Source organism: Cervus canadensis, chromosome 9 (genome assembly GCF_019320065.1).
Source record: "Cervus canadensis isolate Bull #8, Minnesota chromosome 9, ASM1932006v1, whole genome shotgun sequence".
Lineage (NCBI taxonomy): Eukaryota > Metazoa > Chordata > Mammalia > Artiodactyla > Cervidae > Cervus > Cervus canadensis.
This window is the reverse complement of record NC_057394.1, coordinates 78,344,436-78,367,685: the sequence shown is the minus strand read 5'-3', so window position 1 is coordinate 78,367,685 and position 23,250 is coordinate 78,344,436. Positions and strand designations below refer to the sequence as shown.

The 23,250-nt window shown below is 48.5% G+C and overlaps 1 protein-coding gene across 1 annotated transcript; it reads left to right on the top strand.

Moving 5' to 3' along the window:
- Positions 1-5,729: 5,729 nt before the first annotated feature.
- On the top strand, positions 5,730-16,360 carry LOC122447617 (basic proline-rich protein-like). The gene is made up of 3 exons (XM_043478320.1): positions 5,730-5,872; positions 6,151-6,583; positions 16,004-16,360. Exons 1-3 carry the CDS (start codon positions 5,830-5,832, stop codon positions 16,077-16,079), a joined length of 552 nt encoding a protein of 183 aa, XP_043334255.1. The 5' UTR covers positions 5,730-5,829; the 3' UTR covers positions 16,080-16,360.
- Positions 16,361-23,250: the final 6,890 nt, after the last annotated feature.

The following is a 23,250-nucleotide window of genomic DNA, read 5'->3' as shown; positions in this document are numbered from 1 at the left end:
AGATGGAGCTCTGCTGAGCCCCAGGCCTCCAGGGTCAGCTTGGAAGGAAAACAGGTCTGGTGGAAGCCCCAGGGGTCCAGTGGAAAGGTCAAGGTCACAGGGTTTTATTCTAGGCAGGTCCTGGAGTTGGAGACTGTCCCATTAAAGCTGCACATGACTGCCGGCATTAATCTCTTGGCACTATGGTTGAGATGTCAGAAAGCCTTTCTGAGACCAGAGAAAAGACTTGTCAAAAGCAAGATGATATCGCCTAGGGACAAAGACAAAGCCAAGGCCCCATTTGGGGACCTGGAAAAAGCTAGAGACCCAAAATATGAATACTGGGTTGAACACAAAAGGCCTGTGGTATCTGGTCATCTCACAGGTCAAACATGCTTTGGTAATGAAATGCTCTTTTAAAACAAAGCAAAAGAAATAGATATAGAAAGTAAACTTATGGCTACCAAAGGGGAAAGGGGGTAGGGGAGAGATAAATTAGGAGTTTGGGATTCAGTTCAGTTCAGTTCAGTTCTGTCGCTCAGTCGTGTACGACTCTTTGCAACCCCATGGACTGCATCACGCCAGGCCTCCCTGTCCATCACCAACTCTCGGAGTTTACTCAAACCCATGTCCATCGAGTCAGTGATGCCATCCAACCATCTCATCCTCTGTTGTCCCCTTCTCCTCCCACCTTCAATCTTACCCAGCATCAAGGTCTTTTCAAATGAGTCAGTTCTTCACATCAGGTGGCCAAAGTATTGCAGTTTCAGTTGCAGCATCAGTCCTTCCAATGAATATTCAGGACTGATTTCCTTTAGGATGGACTGGTTGGATCTCCTTGCAGTCCAAGGGATTCTTAAGAGTCTTCTCCAATACCATAGTTCAGAAGCATCAATTCCTCAGCACTCAGTTTTCTTTATAGTCCAACTCTCACATCCATACATGACCACTGGAAAAACCATAGCCTTGACTAGATGGACCTTTGTTGACAAAGTAATGTCTCTGCTTTTTAAGATGCTGTCTAGGTTGGTCATAGCTTTTCTTCCAAAGAGCGAGCTTCTTTTAATTTCATGGCTGCAGTCACCATCTGCAGTGATTTTGGAGCCCCCAAAAATAAAGTCTCTCACTGTTTCCATTGTTTCCCCATCTATTTGCCATGAAGTGATGGGACTGGATGCCATGATCTTAGTTTTTTGAATGTTGAGATTTAAGCCAACTTCTTCACTTTCTTCTTTTCACTTTCATCAAGAGACTTTAGTTCCTCTTCGCTTTCTGCCATAAGGGTGATATTATCTGCATTTCTAAGGTTATTGATATTTCTCCCGGTAATCTTGCTTCCTGCTTGTGCTTCATCCAGCCCGGCATTTGGCATGATGTACTCTGCATATAAGTTAAAAAGCGGGGTGACAATATACAGCCTTGACATACTCCTTTCCTGATTTGGAACCAGTCTATTGTTCCATGTCCAGTTCTAACTGTTGCTTCTTGACCTGCACACAGATTTCTCAGGAGGTAGGTAAGGGAGTCTGGTATTCCCATCTCTTTAAGAATTTTCCACAGTTTGTTGTGATCTACACAGTTAAAGGCTTTGGCATAGTCAATAAAGCAAAATAGATGTTTTTCTGGAACTCTCTTGCTTTTTTGATGATCCAGTTTGGGATTAGCAGATACAAACTACTATATATAAAATACATAAACAACAAGGTCCTTCTGTATACCACATAGAACTCTATTCAATATCCTGTAATAAACCACAATGGAAAAGAATATGAAAAAAAATATATATATATATATATAACTGAGTCACTTTATTGTACACCAGAAACTAAGACAGTATTGTAAATTAACTATATTCCAATAAAAGTAAATAATAAATAAATAAAACAAAGAAAAGCCCCAACACAATGAACATTTACTTCAAAAGAATTTAAGAATTTAAAAGAAATTATCTTTCTAATCTTAAGAACTGAAATTTTGGAAAAGCATGGGAAAATTTGAGGTGTTTGGTGAAGAGGAAATAAATCACAAGAGGGATGGAAAACTGGACCCAAGAAGAAAGGGTAAAGATTTCAACGGTACTCACTCCACACAGAAGCAGGTAAGCGGGGGGCTAGACCCTCACAGCACTCAGTATTCTCAGAAATTCTAGGCACAATGGTACTGAATTCCACCTACCTCGGGTCTTCCTGGACCACGTCCCGGGCGCCTCAGTTAATAAGGCAGTTAAGTTACTTCAGGCGGGTCTGACTCTGTGACCCTAGGCACTATAGTCCTCTGTCCATGGGATTCTCCAGGCAAGATTGGATTGCCATGCCCTCCTCCAGGGGATCCTCCCTGAGTTAATAAGGTCCTGAGATAATACCAACGTGAGTTTCACCTGCAAAGTGATCCCGTGCTCCCTGTCAGCTGGAGGCTGGGTGACCAGGAGTCATGTCTTCTCTCTCCCCAGTGGTGACACTCAGGGCACATACTCAGTACCCACTAGGCGCCGGGCATGCTGGGAAGCCTGGGCATCCTTGCTCAGCAACACGACAGACTCCATTTTCCAGAGAAGGAAGCACTTCCTAAGAGTGTGGATGATCAAGTGTTAGTCGCTCAGTCACGTTCAACGCTTTGAGACCCCATGGACTGTAGCCTGTCTGTAGCTCCTCTGTCCATGGGATTCTCCAGGCAAGAATACTGGAGTGGGCAGCCATTCCCTTCTCCAGGGGATCTTCCTGATTCAGGGACCCAACTTCAGTCTCCTTCATTGCAGGCAGATTCTTTACCATTGGCGCCACCGGGGAAGCCCCATGGATGATCAAACCCATGGAAAATTCCAATCAAAGTTACGGACCTAAAGAATGAAGAGGACAATTTTATGTCTTGGCGGGGGGACAAAATCTGACCCCAGGACCTTTCCATCTCAAGCAGCCAGTAGAAGAGCCTGGGATTGTCCAGAAGCTCTCTCTGCTCAGCCACCTGCCCCTCCTTTTCTCAGGTTGAACAGTGTTTCCAGGCAGCAGAGAGGAGTGATGGCCGTCTAATCCTGAGATCTGTCTGTCCTGTCTGACTTGGGTCCTGGCTCTGGGCCTGGGGTCCAGAACCTTTCACCAGCCTACTTTCTGATGAGGTGGACAGTTTGAGTCTTGTCTAGCCCCTGAAAGGAGCCAGGGTCCCTGAGGGACCCCAGCAGGGAAGGAGCAGAGCAACAGACACACCCTGACTCATGACTCTTCTCTCCTCCAGCCAACAGCTAAGCTCAGCTGGAAGCGAGAGGGCAGGAGAGCCAGGGGACACAGGCCACAAAGGACAGCCTCTGGGATGCTGAGCAGAGTGGAGATGGGTGGAGAATGAATGAGGACTTGGGGGACAACTGGAGACCAGTGCAGATGGTAAAGCGTGCAGCCGGAACTGGGAATGACCACTCAGTGGAGGAGAAGGCAGAGCAATTGATGTGGAACATTTAGCCCCAGCTGGACTTCAGTCCCAGCACCCTCCGGGCAGTCCAGGAGAGCACTTTCAATGCATAAACCATCTATCGTCCTGCCCTTGCCACTGTCCACCAGGACCCAAGAAGACAGGGCTGCAGTCTTGAGTCCCATTAGTGGAGGAGGGCCAGTGGGTGAGCATGTGGGGGAAATCACTTCTGCACAACACGTCCAGCCCAGCAGCACAGGGCCTGGAGGTTGAGGGGGACAAAATCAGAACTCCGTGTCACAAACACCTTCTCGTCTTCTCTAAGGATGCTCCCTCTTCTACAGGCATTATGCTGTGACACTCAGTGGGTTCAGTCCTCTGCATTCAGACGAGCCAGCATCTTCAACAGACACAAGAGTCGATGCTCAGCTACAGGGGAAGGAGAAGGTGGAAGAGTCGATGCTCAGCTACAGGGGAAGGAGAGAGGGTGGCCCCGGGGAGGGGCGGGGTGTGGAGAGGAGCCACACGGGAATGAGGGGAGGAAGGAAAGTGGGGAGATTTTGTACAATCCCAATGAGAATAGCCACCGAAGTTGCCTGTGTATGTATGTGTGTGTTAGTCACTCAGTCGTATCTGACTCTTTGCCACCCCCTGGAATGTAGCCAGCCAGGCTCCTCTGTTCACGGGATTCTCTAGGCAAGAATACTGGAGTGGGTAGCCACTCCCTTCTCCGGGGGATCTTCCTGACCCAAGAATCAAACCTGGGTCTCCCACTTTGCAGGCAGATACTTTATCTGAGCCACCAGGGAAGCCCAAATATGCCTAACATTTTAAAAATAATTTAAAAAGATTTTTTTAAAATATCATTATTGGGCAATGCAGCATGTGGGATCTTAGTCCCCTGACCAGGGATCAAACTTGCACCCCTTGTATTGGAAGGGTAGAGTCTTAACCAGTGAGCAACCAGGGAAGTCCACCTAAACTTCTGATAGAGATAAAACAGCTACTGATAATGATAACCATTTCGGTTTTGCTCGACTGTGATCTCTAGATTACAACGTTTCATTACCACGCCCCTCCCCCCCGCCTTAAAAAAAAAAATCTGACTTTTTGGTTTCTTTCTGTTTGAAGAAAGTCAACTTCAAGAATGACTGACTGCATTCTCATTCAAAACCAGTCTGAAGTCTGGGCAGGGCCTGCAGACATTTTGTCTCCTCTCTGCCTCTGTCCCGGGCTCCATCTAGCGTCCACCATCCAGTACTACACTCTTCATCCCACTTTTGAAGGTGTCTTTTTTTTTTTTTCCATAATGAGCTGGTTTCATAGAAAGTCATGAGACTTGATAGGGGGAAAAAATTGGCTTCTGTGACAGAAATTTTTTAAAAGTGGTTGAGCAATAAAGACTTCCCATTTATTGGATTTCACACATGATTTTGCCTGAGCCAAACCAAAGACTCATGACTCTCAAAAACAATGAGTAGGCAGAGTACAGAGGGTTTGGGCAGTTTTCCCAGGACTGTCTTGTTTTTAGGACAGATGTCTGTGTGGACATAGGAAAAGATGACTGATTTGCACATGGAATACACACACTTTTTAGGGTCAGGTCTCAAACAGCTAAGACTTACTGAAGTTCTTATTTGGCGCTGAACTGTGCCCCCACCCCAAATTCAAATCAATCCTAACCCCAAGTTCCCCGGGACAGAACCACACTGGAGATGAGGCAGTTAAGTTAAAAGGACGACTAGTGTCCTTATAAGGAGAGGAAATTTAAACACAGACTGTGTAGACACGGTGGGTAACCAGGTGAGGACACAGCGAGAAGATGGCCACCCACCAGCCAAGTGGAGAGACCTCAGGAGATCCCAACTCCACTGGCACCTGGATCTTGGACTTCCAGCCTCCAGAGCTATGAGACAATAAATTTTTCTTGTTTAAGCCCTTCAGGCTGCGGGGTTTTGTTATGGTGGCCCTAGCAAAACTAATACAGCCCCTAAACTTTTTTTTTTTTTTTAATGTTTATACTTATTTGGCTGCACCAGGTCTGAGTTGAAGCACTCAGGGTCTTTAGTTGTGGCATGCGGGATCTAGTGCCCTGATCAGGAATGGAACCCCAGGACCCCCTGCATTGGTAGTGCGGAGTCTTAGCCAATGGACCACCAGGGAAGCCCCTCTCCCTAAACTCCCCCCCCCCCCAAAGCTGGGCAAATGTTGGGACACCAGAGGAAATACTGGTCACATTAAGGTACGAGTGACCAGCGCAAGTTTTGTGTCCCTACGTCTCATACACAATGAGTTCCAAACTCTGCAACGTTGGGCAATAGCTTTGGGAAACGCCTTTGCCCACTCCTCCCTCCCGTCCGTAAGGGCGCTAATAAGAATTAAACCTATCCTGGGACTGGGTTCATTGGCGGAGGTTTAGGAGAATCAAGACCCTCCCCGGGGGGCAGTTGGATGACAGATCTGCCTTGGACCACAACCAGATGTGTAAACTTGGGTAAGTCACCGCGCCTCTCCCAGCCCTGTTTTGTCCTCTGTAAAACGAGAGCGGCCGGGTTGCTAGGAAAATTAAAGGCGCTCATTTCACAGGGCCTCTGGCTCCTATCTGCTCGGGACACCCACCAGCCACATCTAAGCCGGGGGGGGTGAACACCAGGATCTTAAGGTGGGGAGGAGGGTGCGGAACCCGGACCGCCCTCCTCTCCAAAGAAGAGAGGGAGAAGCTGATTGTGCGCGTGAAGACCTTTAAACACCCTTGTTTTCTGCCCCTTGCAGTGCCCAGGGGAAGCCCGGATAAAAGCCAACTTCAGAAAATTGCTTCCAGTGACCTTGGATTTCATGACCTCTCCAATCAGGATACAGGGGCCTTTGGCGAGAAATTCAGACTCGGATTTTCAAAGCACAGAAGCCCGATGGCTGCAGCACCTGCACCAGGAAAGGGCATCCGGCGCGAGGAGCCAGACCCCCGGGGAACCGCAGCGCCGACTCAGCCGTCTCCGAGCGAGATCGATCTCCATCCGTCAGGGCCGTTTCCTTCGCCCGGCCCCGCGGCTCCGGGGCTGCGGCCGCGCGGCCAATTAGGGACTCGGGGACCCGACGGCGCAGCGCTCCGGCCGGCGCCGCGCCCTCCCCGCCCGGCAGACCGCTCGCCCGCTTCGCTGGGGGCGAGGACAGCCCGCGTCCCCTCGCCAAGCGGGCGCTGCCCACGGTGAGTCCCTGCGCGCGCGGCCGCGCCCTGAAGGCGCCGAGGCCCCGCGGCCCCCGCGTGGTCCCCGCGATGGGGGTGGGGCACGGAGCCCCCTGGCGGACATCGGCTCCCTCGAGCCGCTTCAGATGTTCAAGTTCGGTCATCTGGGGCGGTTTTCCAGCTAAAACATACACACGCAGGCAGGCACACGCTGGCACACACTCACACACAAGCAGTCACACACTCACACACGCAGGCACACACACGCACGCACGCATTCACAAATAAAAGCCAGACGAGAGATTTCAGTTGGGTGCATCCGAGATCTCAGTGGCAAGATTCACACAGGCTGAGTCAAAGAACAGAAAAGCAATAAAAAGGAAAAATGGGTTCGGCCAGAAAACTGCCGAGAAGGCTCTGGAACTGAACGCTATGTACCCAACAGCCACAGAACACTCGGTGTTCCGTCTGGACTTATCTGCCCCGGGAAATAGAGGCGTGTGGCATTTCTCTCCTGGAACCAAGGAAGGAATGCTTTGCAAATGCCACTTGCTTTTTTTTTTTTTTTTTTTCTGAATGTATAATACTGACTCAGGAAGGCTGCTGTCAGAAAAGGGAATGTCTCCTGTAGGCTCAATGAAGAAGAGACTTAAAGCACCATAAACTTAAGGAGTTTCATTTGTTGGTTTGATGGAAGTAGAAATGATAAGTAACTGTGTTCATATGAACGTCTGAAAAAGCTTGTAACGCTCTGTGACAACTCTAATCCAGCCTTGTGTTTTATTCCCTTCATAAAACATTTAAATGTGGAAAATGTCTAGGAGTTTCAGCCATCTGCGGCAGGCAGTCAGCCCAGTGATGGGGGGCCCTTCTTCTGTCACTCATTCTGTGCATGGATGGCAGTGTGGTCAGTCACGCAATGGGATCTCATATAAACCCCAGCAGAGGTAACAGGCTGACACTTCTGCACAGAGCTGCAGGCGATGAAGAGAGAAAAAAAGAGGAGGAGACAAGGCAAGAGAGAGAGAGAGAGAAATGCTCTTGTTGACTTTGCAAACTAAATTAAAAGACATGTCCTTTTTGGACCAAATCAAAAAGATGGCACTGTGTCCCTCAGGGCCTGGGGTTCTCAACCCTGGGGAAACCAGAGGGGCAGAGGAGCTAAGAGGGGTGAAGGGTCTCCTGGACGGCCCAAGGCCCAGCCTGACTCAGAGGACATCTTGGTCCATGCTTAACCACATGGAGGCCATCTTCGGTCATTCTTGAGAAAAGTCAAAATGATGGTCCAGGCTTTGTACCTCCCACTCGGCCTGTGCAAGTCAGGGCTGCACTTCCTGCCTGGAGTGGCAGGAAGAGAAGTTGGTTACTCCGTGTGGACATTTAAACACCCCTGTTTGTTGAATTCTGCTCAATGTTATGTGACAGCCTGGATGGGAGGGGAGTTTGGGGGAGAATGCATACACATATATGTACGGCTGAGTCCCTTTGCTGTCCACCTGAAACTGTCACAACATTGTTAATCCGCCATACTCCAATATAATATAAAAAGTGAAACAATAAATAAACAATAAACACCCCTGTTCTCCCCCACTCAGCCCTGCCCTTACCATTCAGGAGAAATGGAAGCGCCTGGGGCACTGGAGGTTGAAATGGATCTAGGGAGTAGAGACTTTCAGAAGTGGGGGAAGGGAGGGATCTTAAATTTACATAATTTGGAAAAATGTTATAGGTTCTGCTTTAGCTTTTGTGTTAAGTGATCAACTCAAGTCATTATATGTTTACAAATACTTTTTAATTGCAGAGGACAGGAAAAGTTGGAAAACAAAGCAGTAAGGAATGAAGGCAACTTGATGTCTGTTTATTGGTGAAATAATAACTTTTCTTATCTAATCAAGACTAGTTAAGACCAAAGAGAGCCAGCACCACTCCATTATTATGGTAGCAAACATGTGACACCTGTTGTGGCCAAACATGCTTGTGATGAAAGTCCTAACATCTTTGCTTATCTGCAGATGTAATGGAACTCTGCATACTTTTTTTTTTCTTCTCTCTTTTTTTTCCTCTTTTTTTTTTTTTTCTGCATACTTTACATTGTTGATTCTCAAAAAGTGTCACCTTGGAACATATTCAAGATGCAGATTTTCAGGTCTCTTCCTAGACCTCCTGAATAAGAAACTCTGAAGGTAGACTCAGCAGTCTGCTTTAACAAGCCCTTCAGCCTGCAATGCAGGAGACCCAGGTTTGATCCCTGGGTAGGGAAGATCCCCTGGAGAAGGGAATGGTTACCCACTCTAGTATTCTTGCCTGGAGAATGCCATGGACAGAGGATCCTGGCAGGCTCCAGTGCTTGGGGTTGCAAAGACTCAGACACAACTGAGCGACTAACACACACCAGGCGATTCTGACACTCTAAAGTTGAAGAACCTCTGCTCTGCATCATATCTGCCTTGTGGTGTCAAGTATTTAACTTTGATCTGAAAGTCAGAGTAAATCCATGAGTGATGGGCTTAAAGTCAAGTTTGGAATATGGAAAATAAAAGGTTGATAAATATGAAATCATCATTCGCAACTCTTACTAAGTGTAAGACACTGCATAAATCAGCAGACAGCCTATGAGAAGAGACAGATAAGATGAAAGGGGAGGGGAACAGGCTTCATGGAAGCTGGAGGGAGGTATATGGTGATGAGCCACGGGCACTGCTACCAGCCAGGCCCATTGAACATCTCCATCACTGATAATAAGCCAGTGCTTACCAACTTTAACATTTGCAGATCTAACTAAGGGATTCGTGGAAATCCCAAATTGATAGATCTGGGAAGACAGCAACAGAACTGGGGTGATGGTTTAAAGCTAATAGTTTGTCATTTATTGGGGATAAAGTATTGCAGTCAGGGGGCTTCCCAGGTGGCTTAGCAGTAAAGAATCCACCTACCGATGCAGGAGACACGGGTTCGATCCCTGGGCCGTGAAGAACCCTTGGAGGAGGGCATGGCACCCCGCTCCCATATTCTTGCCTGCAAAATTCCATGGACAGAGGAGCCTGGTGGGCTACAGTCTATAGAATAGGGTCACAAAGAGTCGGACATGACTAAAGCAATTTAGCCACACACAAAGAAAATATACTCAGTGTAAGAGTCAACGGTACGATATGACCACCAGAAGATGTTAATGAGACATTAAGCTCTCTTAAAGAAAGCCTTGTCTTTTAAGGGGAGTATGGTAGACTGGAAAAATTCCCTCCAAAGCTACCCTTGTCCTTATCTCTGGAGCCTGTGCATGCTACCTTGTAAGGGCTTTGCTCTGCACGTGTGATGAAGTTAGGGGTCTTGAGATGGGGAGATGGTCCAAAATTATCCATGTGAGCCCTAAATGCAATCAGATGCATTCCTTTTAAGAGGGAAGCAAAGGGAGATGTTACCAAATACAAAAGAGACAGTGCTGTGAAGGCAGATGGAGGGACTTGAAAGTGCTGGCCTTGAAGAGTGGAGCAAAGCTGCCACAAAACCAAGGAAAGCCGGCTGCCACCAGGAGCCAGAAGAGACAACAGTCTCAGGGTGGGTATGGGGTGGGGGACAGTCCTGCCGACACCTTGATTTTGGCCCAGGAATACTGATTTTGGAATTCTGGCTTCCAGAAGTGTGAGACAATAAATTCCTGTTGTCTCAAGCCATCGTGTTTGTGGTCACCTGTTACAGAGGCCACAGGAAATTAACCCAGGGAGAGAGGAGAGAGTTCCTTTCCATCTTTCCCTTGGCAGGACTGTGTTTGGTCTGGACGCCACACTTGGGAGATCCATTTACTGAAAGAGGCTTTCAGAGTTGTTCTGAACTGTCCCAACAGGAAAAATGAAGACCAACAGCTGTAAGCTACCAGGTGACAAACTTCAGCTTAAAATAAGGAAGCACCCTCTGGTCAAAGAGGGAACGTGAAAAGTGTTAGTTGATCAGTCGTGTCTGACTCTAACCCCAAGGACTGTAGCCCGCCAGGCTCCTCTGTCCATGGGATTCTCCAGTCAAGAACACCAGAGTGCATGGCCATTTCCTTCTCCAGGGGAACTTCCCGACCCAAGGATTGAACCTGGGTCTTCTGCGTTGCAGATTCTTTACCATCTGAACCACCAGGGAAGCCCAAAGAGGAAATCAGCAATTTCAAACAGTAGTGACGCCACCATGACTGAAAGTATTCAAGCAGAGATTGAGCAGCATTTATGAGAAATGTGAATACTGTAAAGGCGGTTCTCGCCCCAGAGGCAGGATGGGTTGGAGACTGGATAAAATCCCTTTGAACCCAGGGATTCTAAGCCAGAGTGATTTTACAGTGCTTCTCTGCTCTCACTGGAGCCCAGGCAGACAGGAAGAGGGTACAAACAGTTGTAAAAGTCTGAGTATGCAATGATTAAACCCAGGCACGGATGTGGCTTTGGAGATGGAAAGGAAGGAATGCATTTTTAAAAAGGTTTTGGAGGCTTAAGTAATCAGCCTTTGGCAGCAGCTTGAATCTGGAGAGAGGGGAGTATTTATTAGGTGCCTACTAAGAGCATTGACCCGGTAGCCATGGGCAAAATAAATAAAGGAGGGACGCCTATCTCCGGGAGAGAGGGGAGCCCACGGGAGATAATTAGGGACCCGGGTGCAGTAATGACGCCGCTGTGATGTGAGTGAGACAGGAGCAGAGAAGGGCATGGAGAAGGCTAGATCCATCGGAGTTTGGGGTTTGGTGTTTGAGGAAGTGGGGAAGCGGGAGGAGGGGACTGAGGCTGGGCTTGGAGCTGCAGTGCCGGCAACGACAAAGGCTATAACGGTGTGAGATACCGACGAGGACGTTCAGTTCTTGTCACGCTCAATTTGAATGTGGTTGCAGTGCCTCCAAGCAGAGGATCTTGGTGACCCCAAAGTGGAAAAGCAGTTCTTAAACGAAACCTCAGAAGGGCACAGCATGCGGCAAGTGCTTGATGGATCTGAATACATCACAGCGAAAGGATCTTAGGGGAAGGACAAGGTTATCAGACAGACTGGGAGAAGATACCAGCAATGTCAAAACTGACAAGGGACCAGGTCAAAATATGCATGAACCCTGCAACTCACCTGTGGGTGTCAAGGTCCCCTCTCTTCAATGCACAAAGGATCAGGAGGCAGATGCACAGAAGAGGCAACTGTTCTGGATAACAGGCATGTGAAGAGATGCTCAAACTCGTTAGTAATTAGAGAAATGCAAATGAAAATAACAATGGGGTATCATTTATAGCTATTTGATTGGCCAGAATTGGGAACCTGGATATTGGCAGGTAGTGGCCCAGGTGTGGGAATACTGGGATTCCTCGGTCCTGTGGGAGGTCTGAAGAACAGTGCAGCCTTTCTAGAGAGCAGCACTTAAGCCAAGGTCAATGTCCGGCTCTGTAACCCAACACCACCCACGCACACGCACACACACACACACACACACACGTATCCTGGGGAAATCCGCCTCCGTGTCCTAAGGGCCAGGGAGATGCTCACTGAAGTTCTGTTTGTGGCCGTGGGAGGTCCATCTATGGGGGCCGAGTGGGAACAGTGGAAGAGGGGCTCTCTGAAATACCCTGCCAGAGCCAGAAGGAACGGAGTCAGCGAACAGAGCTTTATAAACATACTGCATGTCGGGGAAGTGAGAAACCAAGTGAGGGCTGCCAGACATCGGTGTGGATTTTGTAGCACGTGCATGTGAAACAGCACAGGTGTGACGATCACGTTAGGACGGATGCCCAGCTGTTGTTGTTGTTCAGTTACTAAATCATGTCCAACTCTCAGTGACCCCATGGACTGTAGCCCGCCAGGCTCCTGTGTCCTCCACTGTTATCCCAGAGTTTGCTTAAACTCGTGTCCATTGAGTCAGTGATACCATCCAACCACCGCATCCTCTGCCGCCCCCTTCTCCTCCTACCCTCAATCTTTCCCAGCATCAAGGTCTTTTCCAATGAGTGGGCTTTTCGCATCAGGTGCCTAGAGGGGAAAGAAAAGGCAGTAGGGAATGGAAGCCAAAAATGAACGCACGCACACATGCCTGGATACATAAAGGAAGGAGCTGGGGCTGTGCAGGAACCAGGGATAAAGTAGAGTGTCACCAGAGGACTGTCCTCACCCCTGCCCTCAGCTTCTGAGATCACAATGCCAGATGCTCTGAGGCATTCTACCAATTATTAGTGCAATTCCAGACCCAAATAGTACACAGATGGCCTTTGAGATTGAGTAAAGAAAGTGGTACCATGAGGCACCCATGATGGGCTATAAAGTTGAAGTCATGACAAACAAATTTTTTTTTTTAATGTATAGAACTACTGTGGCTCAGACGGTAAAGAATCTGCCGGCAATGTGGGGGACTAGGGTTCAATCCCTGGGTTGGGAAGATCCCCTGGAGGAGGGCATGGCAACCCACTCCAGTATTCTTGGCTGGAGAATCCCCATGGACAGAGGAGCCTGGCAAACTACAGTCCATGGGGTCTCAAAGAGTCGGACACAACTGAACGACTAAGCACACCAAACTAGTAGATCAAAGAATGCCCCTAGATATGACACTGCATTTTCTGAAAAACGTTGGGATGCTCTCTGTCAAAGTAGCAAAGAAAGGTGGCCAGGATGAGAAGTACTGAGTATGTTGTTTGTAGTTAGGCAACTAAATCCTGTCGAGCTTGGTTCAGTTTAATTGAACAATCAATATTATTCTATCTAGAGCTATGATTCTTAAGAGTTTTCAGGTTTGTACTCTTTGAGACTCTTACAAAGTATTGGCTCCTCTTCCCAGAAAAATATACACAGGTATATACAAAAGTGGGCTACCCAGATGGAGCTAGTGTAAAGAACTCACCTGCCAATGCAGGAGACATAAGAGACCTGGGTTCGATCACTGGGTCCGGAAGATCCCCTGGAGGAGGGCAATACAACCCACTCCAGTATTCTTGCCTGGAGAATCCCATGGACAGAGGAGTCTGGCAGGCTACAGTCCATGGGGTTGCAAAGAGTCAGACACGACTGAGCAACTAAACAGCGACGAGGCATTTGTCATCAAAGGAAGCTGTTGGGTGTGACGGGGAGACCACTGGCAGATGTGTAGCTTCAGAGCCACGAAGGCTGACCTTGACCTACATCTGCTTCCTGAGCATCTTCACCTCGTTTACAAAGACTCCTGCCAACCAGCCTCTGCTCTCAGTTGACACAACTGAAGTGACTTAGCATGCACGCACACAAAAGTGTGTGTTTAATATTGGGGGTGTGGGCAGTGTGCACCCTTGGAGCCACGGGTCTCAGGATCTTCAGAAGCAGTGTGATGCTCTGTTTTTTTTTTCACTGTATCCTATCAGGTGGCCCCAAACTGCGATTTGTTCCATTTCTGACAATGTTCACTTTGGTCACCCGACTAGGGGAATGCCAGCCAGTCTCCCCCTCTGTAAAAGCACTCATCTCTGCTTTGTTATTAATAACTATTTCATGGGGAGGTACTAAACTATTTGAATACTGTGTCCCTTATCAATTTAGCCTGTCATTTATGTACACATATTCTTTCATCTATTTTTTCTATTTATTCTTTCATTTATTTATATCTTATATACTTGTGGTCTCCTGTTTTATTCATCAGGTTATCTCTTACTATAATTTTATATTTTGATGCTCGTATTGTCCCCAGTTTGGCCATCAAAAACCCCTTCAAGATGTTTTCTGTTATTTAGAAACCCAGATCTGGGTGTTTAGTGTGCTCATTGCAATTTGAGTGTCACTGCTCCTGGGGAAGGGATGTAAAATACAGACATAGATGGAGACGGAGACGACAATACAGCTAGAGACACACACAGACACAGCTATATTCATCTCTGTATCTTTCCGTTGAAAAAGTTCGAACACCTCCAATTCCAATCTAAGTAGGAATTCTCATTTTCTCTCTTTCCATATTTGTACCTTCTTTCTCTGACAGTGACGAACTTGCTCCCTATCATCCTTAAGACATTCATTTCTCTGACCAATCTCCCTGCAAGTGGCCCATCCCCTGTCCCCTCCCCTCCCTAGGGCTCTGACCTCCTACTTTGCACACTGCCCACCACCCCACCCCACCCCACCCCTGCCAAGGAGTTACCTAACTGTCTGCTCCTAAGCTAACAAAGGGACTTCCCTGGTGGCTCAGATGGTAACGCATCTGCCTACAATGCAGGAGACCCGGGTTTGATCCCTGGGTCAGGGAGATCCCCTGGAGAAGGAAATGGCAACCCACTCCAGTACTCTTGCCTGGAGAATCCCATGGATGGAGGAGCCTGGTAGGCTACCGTCCATGGGGTCGCAAAGAGTCGGACACGACTGAGCGACTTCACTGGTGATGAGAGTCCACTGTATAGCACGGGGATCTACTAAATGCTCTGTGGTGACCTAAATGGGGCAGAAATCCAAAAAAAGGGGACATTTGTATACGTAGAGCTGGTTCACTTCTCTGTACAGCGGAAACTAACACATATGGTAAAGTCAGGTCTGACCTGGTGGCAGCCCGCCAGACTCCTCTGTCCGTGGGACATTCCAGGCAAGAAGACTGGAGTGGGTTGCCATTCCCTTCTCCAGGGGATCTTCTCGACCCAGGGATTGAACCCCGGTCCCCTGCACTGCAGGCAGGTCCTTTATCGTCTGAACCACCAGGGAAGCCTGAAAGCAACTGTACGCCAACACAAATTTTAAAATTAAAAAATATTAATAAATGAATCACTCCCAGTGACTTCACCCAGTCCCAGCGCCACCTAGGGTCCTGCTGGGTGGGGATGGGGGGAGCCCCAGCCCCCTGAGGCTGCTCTGTAACAGCACTGAGCTCCAGGCCTCATTCCCCTGACCCTGTGTGGGTAAGTGACCTGCCCAGGGCCCCACAGTCCATCAGCCAGAATGGCAGGACCCCTGTCACTCAGCTTTCTGAGCCAGAAACTCGCCTGCTTCTCTAATCACTGACGTGACGGCAGCAGCCGTGCTGGCGGCAGGGAACACGCACTCCATAAATATTCATTCTTTACTGCCTGTGCACTTTTCTGCAGTGCAGTGACTCAGTCCTGCAGAGAAACACTTTGCTGCCTTCTGTGAATTCATGCTGGTAGCCAAAAGCTTTATTTTGCTCCAAGGCTTGGGTTGGGTATGTTGACCTCCTAACAGCACCCTGTCACCAGTAGCTTTTCCCACGTCTGGTTCCAACATAAAGCTGTAGTGTGCCCCCTACACACAGCTTGGAAAAGGGCTATGAGGGGAGGCAAGGTGTCAGCTTGACCTGAGACATGGTCATGGGTGTGCCGAGAAGCCCGAGTCAAGGGAGGCTATAGACAGAATGACCAAAACAACTTTTGAAAACAAGCAGAAATGCATCTAGCTCTTGAGTCTGTGGACTGTGTTGTACAGAGTGTTCCTAGAACTGTAAAGATCTGATACTTTTTTTTTTTTTTTTTGATCACACAGCATGGCTTCTGGGATCTTAGTTCCTGGACCAGGGATGGGAACCCACCCACTCAGCAGTGAGAGCAGGAAGTCCTAACCATTGGCCCACCTCGGGGTTTCCAAGATCTGACACATTTTTTTTTAAATCATGAGACTTGTGAGCTGGGAGGAATTGTTGAAATCATTCACTTCGATCCTTTCCTGTTAAGAGTGAGCAAACAACTGGGGCCTGGAGATATTATGACTTGGCCAGAGGCACAGGGAGACTTAAGAGGAACCTAACTTCTAGATGGTGACTGCAGCCATGAAATTAAAAGACGCTTACTCCTTGGAAGAAAAGTTATGACCAACATAGATAGCATATTAAAAAGCAAAGACATTACTTTGCCAACAAAGGTCCGTCTGGTCAAGGCTATGATTTTTCCAGTGGTCATGTATGGATGTGACAGTTGGACTGTGAAGAAAGCTGAGCGCCGAAAAATTGATGCTTTTGAACTGTGGTGTTGGAGAAGACTCTTGAGAGTCCTTTGGACTGCAAGGAGATCCAACCAGTCCATCCTAAAGGAGATCAGTTCTGGGTGTTCATTGGAAGGACTGATGCTGAAGCTGAAACTCCAGTACTTTGGCTACCTCATGCGAAGAGTTGACTCATTTGAAAAGACCCTGATGCTGGGAGGGATTGGGGGCAGGAGGAGAAGGGGACGACAGAGGATGAGATGGTTGGATGGCATCACCAACTCGATGGACATGGGTTTGAGTAAACTTCAGGAGTTTGTGATGGACAGGGAGGCCTGGCATGCTGCAATTCATGGGGTCACAAAGAGTCGGACACGACTGAGCGACTGAACAGAACTGAACTGAACTTCTAGATGTCTTTAATCACAGCCTCTCCTGTTAGGATTTAAAAGACCAAATGAATCCAGCTCTCTCCCTTCCCACCCCCACACCCCTGCAAAAATCGTGCCTCTTTTATAGCCTGCTTGAGTCTGACTTATCCGGGAGCCCTCGAGGAGGCCTGCCTATTGTTAAGGCATTCTGAGAGTTAAAAAAAATGCTTGTTATTAATCAGCATCTGTAGCTCCTACCTGTATTAACCTGCTGCTGGAACTCAAGAATTCAGAATCTAGTATTTCTGATACCGTTCCCAGCTACACAAGAGGCAATGAAAACATCCCCACTGAACTCCAAGCCCTATGAAGGCCTGTACACTTCCCTGTGGATAATGACCTCCGAAAACAATATCATGACCTGAACTTATTCCTCATTTCTGCTCTGGATGAAGGAGGAGCCCCCTCGGCCCTGAGTTCTGATGCCACTTTCATGGGTATCGTGGTCAGACTCTTGATGCTCCTGAAAGAGAGCTCCCTGAGGATTCCTTAGCCACTAGCTAAGAATCCACCCAACCCACAAAGCCAGCAAAGGGCCGCAAATCCTCCCAAGAGCGTCTGTGCCGCACTCAAGGCAAGAACGCCTTATCAGGGTCTCAACTGTCTATGTCAGATCAGAACGTACTGACAAGGTGCTGAAGGCTTGCTGGCCTTCTCCAGGCAGCAGAGCGGAGGAGCCAGGGTTTACACAGGGGCGCAAGCCAGCTGTCAGGTGGTGGAGAAGCAAAGCCAGGCACAAGGGCACGGAATTATGGAATTACAGGGAGGAGGAAGGTCATCAAGTAGATCACATCTTAAAGAAGTCAGTGAGAGGTACCATTTGCTAATTACCTGGTGTCAGCCTCTTTGCGAAACATGGAGGTATGTTATCTCATTAAACTGCAATTAACTTCACTAAACATAATAAAGAAATGATTGTCATTCTATTTTGTAGAGGAGGAAACAGAGCCAGAGGGAGGTAGGATCGTTAGTAAAAGTCCTGCATTAATAAATAGGATTCAAACCTAGATTCTCCAGATTGAGACTCTGAACCCTTCCTCCTCTGGCTCCTTTCTGGGCAGAATCTCCCTGAAGCGGGAGGAAGGTGCCTTGCCCTCCCTGCCCCCCCACCATAGCCAGGAAGCGCCCAAGTCTTCAAGTTCAGACGTCTTCCGCCCCCGGCCTGAGTGTCAGATGCTGCGTGTGTGCTAGGTCGCTTCAGTCACGTCCAGCTCTTTGCGATCCCATGGACTGTACCCCCCCAGGCTCCTCTGTCCATGGGATTCTCCAGGCAAGAATACTGGAGTGGATTGCCATTTTTTCCTCCAGGGGATCTTCCCAACCCAAGGATCGAACTCATGTCTTATATGTCTGCTACACTGGCATGCTGAAACTCCATGTCCATTGAGTCGGTAATGCCATCCAACCATCTCATCCTCTGTCATCCCCTTCTCCTCCTGCCCTCAGTCTTTCCCAGCCTCAGGGTCTTTTCCAATGAGTCAGTTCTTCGCACCAAGTGGCCAAAGTATTGGAGCTTCAGCTTCAGCATCAGTCCTTCCAATGAACATTCAGGGTTGATTTCCTTTACAATTGACTGGTTGGATCTCCTTGCAGTCCAAAGGACTCTGAAGAGTCTTCTCCAGCACCACAATTCAAAAGCATCAGTTCTTCAGTGCTCAGCCTACTTTATGACCCACATAAAGCTCTTGCATCCATACATGACTAGTGGAAATACCATAGCTTTGACTATACGGATCTTTGTTGGCATTAGGAAGCTATTCTAGATTTTTCAGCCAACAACAGCCCAGTCCTTGTGTGCTGGCATCTCCAACACAGCAGGGATCATGATCGGCTGTTATTCAGAATATTGCACACCACTGATCAAGGTGAGCACTGCCTTTTGCAAAAGTTACACTGGATTCTCATCACCTCGGTTTTACAGAAGAGGAAATGAGTTCGGATGGGCTAAAGAGGCAGCGCAGTTCCAGCTAGTGAGTAGCCAAGCCAAGATCCCCACCCAGGCCTGTCCAACTCCAGACCCCGGGCTCCCTCTGTCCGCCCTAACGCCCTGATGATGCCTGCGCTGGCTATGTGGGAGGCTCTCCCGCCCTGCAGGGCTAAGCTGCTCTGGTCACAGAAATGACTGTGTAGTTCCTCACCTCAGCGTCCTCTGTGGTGCAAGTCACTTAACATGATCAGGATAAAAGCCAAACTTTAGACATTCGAATCTAAGCTTCAGAACTGGGCAGAAGGAATGACTCCAGAAAGCCCTCAGGTTACGCCAGTCGCCTGCGCCCCAGTCCAGTCCCTTCCCAGAAGACTAAGTTTAAACAAACACACCTACACCTAGGCAGGCCGCCTTCCTGTCACATAATAAACACCTTCACTCGTGTGTTAGAGAAGAAATATGCCCACCCCTCCCAGGGGTAATCGTTTCTCTGTTACACTGAAGTAAATGCTTGATTCCACGAATTCACAACCCTGGTTGCTGACTTTGAGAGTTTCAGTTCAATCAGTTCAGTTGCTCAGTCGTGACTCTTTGCGACCCCATGGACTGTAGCACACCAGGCTTCCCTGTCCATCACCAACTCCCGGAGTCTGCTCAAACTCATGTCCATCGAGTCGGTGATGCCATCCCATCATCTCATCCTCTGTCGTCCTCTTCTCCTCCCGCTTTCAATCTTTCCCAGCATCAGGGTCTTTTCCAAGGAGTCAGTTCTTTGCATCCGGTGGCCAAAGTATTGCAGTTTAAGCTTCAGCATCAGTCCTTCCAATGAATATTCAGGACTGATTTCCTTTAGGATGGACTGGCTTGTTTCATGATTTGTTTAATGATTATTTTCTATTCCTCTCCTGTAGCTATCAACCTTTTTCTTGTCTTCTGGGATGAAATTATATCCAACACACACTGTCCACTTTCAACAGGCCTTCAGTGTCAACAGCTGAAATTGGCAGGAGCGGAGGAGAAACGATACAAGGAAAGAAAATGAGTCAAAGAGAAAAGAGGAGAGGGAAAACCGAAGCTTGTTAAACCTTAAGAATTGTCTGTAGCTTCCCAGGCCTGCCTCTCCCTCTGGTGGGAGGAACTGGGGGCGGGGGGACGCGGAGGGGGCGGTCCTGGTTCGCGCAGCCCGTGTGTGGCATCACCGACTGTGACCGGCAGAGGGCGGCTTCCCCTCGCTTAAGGCAAATAACTGGGCACCTGAAGCTGCTATTCTCCCTGGGAATGAGGGTTTAAAGGCGCTTGCGTAAGCAGAGATCTCAGCACGAACTGTAAATACATCTCGCCTTAGCCTTTACCTCTGTCGAAAGGGCAAGAAGGGGCTGGTGGAGAAAGAAGCCGCTAGGCAAGGTCGTCAGGACACACGCACACATGTTCGTGCATCATCCAGGTCTGGATGAATAAAGGTTTGGAGGAGGGGCTGGGCGTGAAGACTGGCCAGGAGAGAGGACACCCACTCTGCTCTGGGAGCGCAGACTCTGGGAGGGGGTCAGAGGTCCATGGACCAGCCAGGGGAGCCCAGAGCCCCGGAAGGCGTTGGCACGCGTACCCACTCGCTCCTTGGGCGAGTCATGCTCAAGACCCGGGTGATCCTGCCTCCCAGGCCCGGGGAGAGCATCCCCTCCCCGTCCCATCCCCTATATTTCTGCTTTTCCCTGAAGCCCCCACCCCCAAGCCTTAAAGCAGGTCCTGAACGAAGATAGCAGACCTTAAGACCTTGTGTAGTTCCCTGAAAGAAGCCGGGCTTGGACCCACATTCTCTCTGGGCACCTGCTCTGTGCCAGGCAAGACCAAGGTTTGACTCCGATGAACTGAGGTTTCAAAGGGTGGGCAGCAGGTAATCAACTGGTGAATGAATGAGAACGGTAAATCCAGGAAGTGAGAAAGGCTGTAACAACAGGGTAAGGTGACAGAGAACCCAGGGCAGGTGGGGCAGTGGGGGGGTCGGGGGTCGAGGAGGGGCAGGGGAACGGGTAGCACAACCTTCCCAGGGAAGTGATTTGGAGCTGAATCTGAATTCCTTGTTCAGGACACCGCTCAGAGGTCTTCCCTGGTGATCCAGTGGCTGAGACTCCGAGCTCCCAACGCAGGGGGCCCAGGTTCCATCCCTGGTCAGGGAACTAGATCCCACATTGCAGATCCCATGTGCCACAACTAAGACTCCAGGCAGCCAAATAAATACATAAATAGATTTTTTAAAAAAGAAGAAGAACATCCCTCAGGTAGGATCAATGATTTACCTTCTGGGGTAGGTTCTTTCCAGCCAAGGGGCCAGCAAAGGCCCCTCGCCCTCACACAGGCTTGAAATTAGGGGACAAAGTGATCTAATTTTTTTAGGATGCCACTCTGGCTCCTGTCCAGAGCAGATGCAGGAAAGGACAGGAGACATCAATGGGCATCAGTGGGCCAGGCTGGAGAGGACCACTTCTGGCCCTGCAGCCCACTTGGAGATCCACAAGCCCAGCAGAAAGAAGGAATGGTGGCCCTCACACAGCTCCGCCCTCCCCACTGCCCAGTGACCCACTGGGAGTCCTTTGACCTCTGAGACATTGTTCAGCTCCCTAGGAGAAGCTGGGCTTGAACTGCATTTTTTAGATGGTGTTACTGTTACTGGAAACTTGGAGATTTTGCTGAGTAACTAACCCAACATCTCACAGATGATAATAATAATAAAGGACAGAGATGATATTCAAACCTAAGTCTGTTGACCCCAGCACGTTGTGCTCTGAATCCTGTAACCACAGCCTGCCCGTCTCAGATCTGGGCCCCAGGGCCTCTGGAGCAGCTGGAGACGACAACCTAGGAGACAACCAGGTCTTTGCTGCAACATCTGTTCCCGGTCTGTCCTTCTCAGCAGAGGCAAACCCACCACTACCATGAGCACACAGAGAAATCAGTTTTCCATGGGCAGGTTCTAATCTAGACAGTCAGTGGGCCACACTGACTGCCCCACTCCCAGCCTGGGCAGTCCTGGCTGTTTCATTCATTCAGCCCCATCCATGGCTCTAGGAGGTGGAGACGCTGGGAAGGCAGTGAGTGGAAGCTCTGGAGAGTATGAGCAAGGCCCAGCCACACCTTGCCTGACATATTCCTCCCAAAGCCCAAGCAGGAGAAGACCACGCGTGGGGCGGGGAAGCAGGGCCTCCAGCTCACTTAACAGAGATGTGTCGAAAGTACACAGGAGCCAGCTTAAAGGAGCTCCCACTGATCAAATTTGGGACAATGAGTCCACCAAAACCAATAATGATGGCAATAACTCTAACACATTGAATTACAAATCTATACTCCAAAGTGATACCAAAATCTGGCTCTGTCTCATACTAGCTGATGCCCTGGTTCAGGCCACATACCACCTCTGAGCCTCAGGTTTCCCCCTCTGTACAATGGGATGCCTATCTTTGTAGTGTTACTGTCAGATCAATGATGATAAAGGTTACAGCAGTGCCAAGTTGGTCTCAGGCCCTCAGAGAATGTATTCTGCAACCAAGCATTTGGATTCTGCTTCCAGTAAGTTATTTAATATGTTTAAACCTGGTTTACTCAAATGTAGAGAGTTAAAAGCAATAGTTTCTACCTCACAGGGTTGCTGTAAGGATGAAATAAAGTGATGCATACAAACAGCTTAGCCCCACAACAAGCTTTTAGTTTATCACTGTAGTCATTTTTTTAATTACTGAAAGGTCTAGAAGCTATGACATCTCAATAGTAATAAACACACTAGCACCCACGTTTTGTTTTCTAAATACCATTCCTACTAACAGGTGCCAGAGTTCCTTAGAGAAATAGCCAGGTCCAGCTATTTCTTGCTATTGGGAGCAAAAAAAAGCAAGGTGAGCCTGGACCATGAATCAGGGCTGACTTAACAGAGATGTGTCGAAAGTACATAGGAGCCAGCTTGATGGAACTCCCACTGATCAAATTTGGGACAATGAGTCCACCAAAAGCAATAATGATGCCAATTAACCCATATAACACATTGAATTAAAAACCTATAATCCAAAGTGATACCAAAAGCAAAACAAAGGGCTTGAGTTTTGCAAGCCACCGATGTACTAAGTGACTCAGGCAAGTATCTTCAGTGGATCAGTGGATGCTAAGATGAAGGTTGTTGAGGAACAGAATAGTGTCAGGATCTTAAAGCAGCACCCCACAAGCTTCTCATTAACTACAGAATGTAAGCAGTGCCTTTTCATGGAAAGACCTGGTTATCATTATTTGTCATCAAAGTTAGCAATACCAGTAATGGACTTAGGGTCATTATGTACCTCTTGTGGCGGGGGGTGGGGGGGTGTTTCTCTAGGAAAATGTAGCAAAATGTGAGCTGGTGAATCCAGTGTAAGATATATTTATTGTACTATTATTTCAACTTTTCTGTAGGTTTCTGAGTGAGACTGACTTAG